Source organism: Epinephelus fuscoguttatus, linkage group LG6, assembly GCF_011397635.1.
Source record: "Epinephelus fuscoguttatus linkage group LG6, E.fuscoguttatus.final_Chr_v1".
In the NCBI taxonomy this organism is placed as follows: Eukaryota; Metazoa; Chordata; class Actinopteri; order Perciformes; family Serranidae; genus Epinephelus; species Epinephelus fuscoguttatus.
Window position 1 is genome coordinate 10016476 of NC_064757.1, and position 6000 is coordinate 10022475.

The following is a 6000-nucleotide window of genomic DNA, read 5'->3' on the forward strand; positions in this document are numbered from 1 at the left end:
GGCAGTGTGTAGGAACATGTGCTAGTTCATAGTTTTGGACCAGGCTTACGGGGAGGAAACATAAGGTTTAGGTAATAATAAATGTTCTTGTTAAAGAGTTAACTGTTATGAGAAACACAGATAAAAATAGCAGGCCTTCAGTGACCTCACAACTGCGGGGTTTCCTCAGATAGTTTTACATTCCTTCCACTCACTCAGAGCTGCAAACAGTTAACATTACTTAGTCACAGCCCAGTGCTTAATAATGAGCACTGACAGAGAGAAAGAGAAGAATGCAAGAAAGAGAGAGAAAGAAGGATAAAATCAGAGGGAAAGCAGGCGCTGTAGCTGACCTCATTTATTCTATTACCCAGCAGGTCTCCCTCTGTCTGCCTAATTCACTGAATCATGGATCTGGATCGATGCGGTCAATTAAGTCTCATAAATTTCACTGAGTCACAAAAACCTCAAGATATGCTCCCCACCAAAACACAATATACCACTTTCAGGGAATATCTTTATAGATTCCCATACCCAGGTTTCAATTAAATTAAATGCAGTTTAATTATGTTAAGTGCCTGCTCCTGCTTAGATCCATAGCAACTGACCAGTCCTTGATTACAATGTGACGATGGTGTTGGGGCAAGATGGGGCAGGATGCTGATTTAATCTGACCAAGATGAGGAGGAGGGCTGCTCTGCCCAGCAGCAATCTGGTGGTTAAAATCAACCACACAGAGCCTTCTCCTCCTTGAACAGCGTGTGCCTGGCAGCAGATCCTATCTCCTCCCAGGAAGGGGAACAACACAGTGAGCGTTACCATAGACACAGCTGCTGACGGGGTTACCAAAAAACCCGTATAGGCTTGTCAACCTCTGTATGCAGAGCTCAGGAGCATCCTGAAACGTAGCCTTAGTACCCACTGCCAGCCTAACTGGCAGCTGACAACACTCTGGTGCCTCTGTTTACAGCCCTTAAGTTGTTATAATGGTCTTACAGGTGTTTATACTGTATATCCCTCTGACAGGTTTGGCAGCATGACGTAGTCCTGCTCTTGGAAAGCAAGTTCATCCCTGTAACGTATCAGTTGGAAAGTGTGTTGGAGTGACATGTAGCTTATCAACCACACAGTTTGAGAAATATAGTATATAGTGACAAAGAATGTTATTTTTCCGAGTGTGGAAATGAGGCCACTACTAAAGGGACAGGGCGTGGACACATTAACAAGAACACTGAGGATATAATCCAGGTCAATCCCACAAGAACACGCAGTATTCTCTACCTGCACAATGTAATGTGATGTATATCCATTTTACTAACTTCACTTCTGTTTACTTCCTGTCAGCTCCAAGTAATGTTACCTTCACCTCTGACCTTAGTGATTAATGTGTTTTTTTTCACCCTTTAGTTAGGTAATGTTACTTCAGTTTCCACAGTTAACTTTGCACATATTATTAACAGTTTTACCATTGTTTTTTGTAGATAGTGTTTTTAACATAGACTGTAAAAATAATAGATGTAGCTGCCGTGATGTCACCCATCGGTTTGTGGACTCCTGTTCTGAAGCCTCGGTTTTTTTTTGGTTTTGGAGCCAGAAGTGACCATATTTGGAGGGTACAGCTGTGGAGAAGCGAGAGGTTGGATCTAACTGAGAAGGCGAGGACACTATTGGCAGACAGTCTGTCACTCAAAGCGGCCCACCCTCAATTATGCATAACTTGGAGCCTTAAAAAATGTAAAGGGTGAGTTCTATAAAAAATTCACCCCTGTAAAGTTTTCATGAAGGGGGAAACTAGCTACAGAGACCAAAATCGTTTTCTGTACCAGGCTGTAAACATGTTTATTTCTGCTTTAAAGTTGGGAATTTTATCATGGTTGTCACTGGGGACTGACTAGCTTCTGAAGCCAGCCCCTAGTGGCCGTTCAAAAAACTGTAGGTTTTGGCACTTCCTTGTTGACTTCAATTTTCAGTCAGAAGGTTGCTGCTTGGTTTTTGATAATTTTCAATGATTACCCCAGTGTCTTAAATAACCGTTAGCGTTGCTAGCTAGTCACTCAGTATAGCACTAGCATTAGCCTGATTTTCAGACCTTAGCTAACATTAGATTGCTATGGCTCTCCTTTACACTTGGTGCTTCAAAGAGCTGCCAAAATGTTAAAGCAACTACTGTACAACGTCTTGCAAAAGCAAGCAGTAAAGCTTCATAGCACTGACTGCCCTCATTAACTTTCTTTAGTGTCTCTTTTTTTTTTAGCTAGCTAGGCTAGCTGACTAGCTTACCTTGCTATAAAAATGATCAAAAACACTACATACAAAAACAAACAGTAAATACTATAAACGAAACGTGAACTAACTTAAGAATGAAAAAGCACTTTGATCACTAAGGTCAGAGGCAAGAAAGTAAACAGACATCAAGTTAGTAAATCAAATATACGTCCCACTACCTTGAGCAAGTAGAGAATGGTCTCAAGGAGTACAAAAGAGTGAAATCAGCACCTGTTTTACATTGTCTCATTAAAGATTTACAGTGAAGTCTTCACAAAGACACAGTTCAATGCAGAGCTGTTGTACTGTTACACCTGAGTGACCACTTTATATGGATAAAGTGTCTTTGTTTGGTGTAGATCTGCAGACTGAGGTGTTGTTCTGAACTCCTTCACTGGGATAAATCAACTGTAGCTACAAATGCTAGCACTCTCAGCTCCATCAATCTGCATCTACTGCCAATCTCAGTTTCTCCCGAGATGTGTACAGTACATCCCATCATCAAAGATACAGCCTCAAGTCCTCCCTGAGTGTATGTACGTATGAATGAATCTATCTGTCTGTCTGTCCATCAATCAGATCTGTCTATCTGAATATCTCATATGGGACATTTTCTACTCTGCCTGTCATAATAACTGAACTCAAATTACCTGCCAATATGCAGAGTGCTATTGCATAAGTGTGCAGTCCAATCATTCTAAATTATTCAACATAAGGCCCGGAAGCTCCACTTTTATATTGATGAGTTAGCATAATTCAGGTGAAGATAGAGGGAGACAGGCTGAATTGAGGTAGATGACCTCAGAAGAATAAAAAATCCTCACTTGGCTGAGCTTTTTATGTCATGTCAGCCAGGCAGACCTAAACTGGACTGAGTGGCCCCAAGGCCAGGCCAGGGAGACTACATACTGTATGCACACACACACACACACACACACTGGTTGGAAGGCTGTTTAAAGCAGCATTAAAACCATGTGACACAGTGACTCAAAGCCCGGACTAATTGAATCTCCCATGCACATTTGCCCAGCCTGCCTGGAGCAGAACTTCTGAAACACATGGATACAAACACACACAGACACTGCTCCTCACCCTGCTGAGTTGCTCCAGCAGTCTATGGTTCTGTTCTGAGAGTTCGCCGATGGCCTTGGTCTTGTCTCTGTCAGCCTCCCTCAGCTGGACCTGATGGCGCTCCAGCTCGCCCTGCAGCTGCTGGACGTCCGTCTCCAGCTCAGCCACACGGCCCTCCCACTCCCCCTCTCGACTTTCCAGACGCCGACGCAACTCATGCTTCTCCTGCTCCAAGTGCTGCATGTGGACAAGGGGAGAGGGTAATATCATTAAACCTCGATTTGACTGGATTTGATGTGCAGTAATTGCCCTAATTTTACAAAACATAAGTACCAATGAAATCACTGAGGGTGTGACAAAGTGAGAGACGTGACACAGATACTGGTGTTGCAACAGACTTAGACAATTGCACTCAGTCCTTAGAGATACTTCACTTCACTGAAAGTAAAAAGGTTCAGGACGGCAACTTCATCCCCACAGTAAATGTTGTACTGTACAACAGTTAAGGCACAATCGTGTTTTTTTCATCCTTAACTTTTTACCTTCTATGCAAAAGTCCTTCATATGAAAATGTATGATATTAAGAATGACAGAAGTTTGACTATTGCACCATACACCAGACACTGAAGCTTTGTAGCAAAAACAGACTTAAAAAAAGAGTATAAGTGTCCCAATAAGTGCAACTATAATCGCCTAAAATAGAAACAAGGATATAATATAATGATTTTCAACTGAATCAGTTTCCCTAGCTCCTGGAGTGACAGTTCAGCTAATAGGATGCTTCTTTATATTCTCGAGATGGCGATGAACGGTGGACAGATGCACTGCACCACCAGCGGCTGCCAGAGTTTGGATGGGGGTTGTTATTATGGTTAAGTCTGAGGATGAAGCAGCTGGCATCTGTGTGGCCACTATTTTCATCTCTGATTATATGTCAGAACAAAAGGAGGGATCAAAGAGAATCAAAACAACATCACACAACAACATCAGACGTTGTCGCAACAGAACACCAGGAGCTGTAAAAACATCAATAATAAGAAATGTTCGATATTAAGGGACAGCTTATTTCTCTGAGCCGCAACATGAGGATGAATATGGATCAAAGGGCTGAGCAGATGTACAGTAAATACAGTAGGCCCTGGACAGCCATGGGATTAGTCTTTGTGGGTTTTCTCAGGCCACGTGTTGGCTTGAGTGTAGGACTTTGAAAACAACAAGAACAAAAGCTCAACTGTAGAGCATTCATTGTAAACATGCTGTGTGAAATCACTTGGCTGTGATATGATACTATGTTACACTTTGAATGACCACTAAGTTTCAGTTCACTCTATGCAGGCTAACTAGTTCCCAGACTATAGTACATTAGGTACAGTTAGCTGCCCTACCATAAAAAAAGAAGATCATGCTAGGTGAAATACTCTTTCTATGGCAGTTTGACTATGGAGCTCTACAGGCAGCATTTGTTATGATCGTGTTGAGTTTGTTTACATTGTGAAGGCCCAAACCTGACTAAAGGATTATGGCATTTTTAGGACAAACCAGAAAGAGGCCTGGGACAGCATCAAAACTTGACTAAATCCTGTTCAAATTAAACAATTTCCGTAGTTTACCTCTAATTTCTCGTTGAGATCTTTGTGCATTTTCTCATATTGCTTGGTTAAATCTTGGTTTCTCTCCAGCAGCGCTTTGCCGAGTTTAGCAGCTAAAACCAAGTCTTTTTCCTTTTGACGGAAGAGCGACAGCAAGTCTGCGTTATGCCCCACCGCAGGCGTCTCTAGGTCCGGCAGCCCCTCCTCGTCATCCCGCTCCCCGGCAAGCATGGCCAGCTCTTCCTCCAAGGCCATGCCGAGGCCTCCGGAGCCGGCGTGCCGCAGCGGATGACCCTGAAAGCCGCCGGGCTCCTGAGCGGCGGGGCTGGCCCGGGGCTCCATGCAGTCGCTGTCCAGCTCCAGTGGTGCTGAAACCACGGCAGACGTCTGCAGGTCGAGGCAGAAAGCGGACATCGCCGCCCGGCGGAGGAGAAGCCAACAGATAAGAGCCGACTGATTTCACTCCGGATGAACCCACCCTGCTCCGACAGGGTTGGGCTGACCGGACCGGCTTGTAATCGACAATTCATCCATCATTCTCGCAATGTCGAGCTGGATCCAGTCAGATTGTAAACTGCTGTCTTCTCAGATTCCTCACGTCCCTCTCTCCTAGTTAACCTACCAGCCGCGACTCCAGCTCTGATTGAATCCCAGCAAACACCGCCTCCTCTGCAGCTCACTGACTGGCTGTTTGTTATTGAACGCAGAAAATGTTTTTATCCTGGTATAAACCGCCTTAGTGAGCTCTGCGCAGCGGTCGGTCGGTCAGGGTCCATCCCGCCTCGGGGTCCTGGGTCCCCCATAATGATCGGCCTGTTACACCGGAGGTATTTGCCAGCCAAACAGATGAGCGCGGTCCCGATGCGTTCTCAACCGTTCTACCGTCTTGAATGCGCGTTCCCGCCACGGTAGTGACGCCAGCTGCAACCTGTTACAAACGGCCAGCCCATTGGCTGAAAATGATAGCGCCATATTTTGGTGCTTCTCACACATCTGTGAAACCCAGTTAAATGAGCACGTGAAGAGATGGTATGAGACCCGGCTGTTGCCTGAAGTGATGTACCAGCAAACGTCAGTAATGGTAAAGCAACAAAAA

General features: G+C 44.5%; 1 protein-coding gene across 1 annotated transcript in view; it reads right to left on the bottom strand.

Annotated features, from left to right (window-relative positions):
* bicdl1 (BICD family like cargo adaptor 1) overlaps positions 1-5771 on the bottom strand; it is a 35353-nt gene extending 29582 nt beyond the window's left edge. Inside the window, exons 1-2 of the mRNA XM_049578724.1 lie at positions 4926-5771; positions 3337-3552 (exon numbers count right to left, since the gene is read on the bottom strand). Of these exons, the coding sequence (XP_049434681.1) occupies positions 3337-3552; positions 4926-5318 (609 nt within the window). The 5' untranslated portion in view covers positions 5319-5771. The remainder of the gene's footprint in view (positions 1-3336; positions 3553-4925) is intronic.
* Positions 5772-6000: the final 229 nt, after the last annotated feature.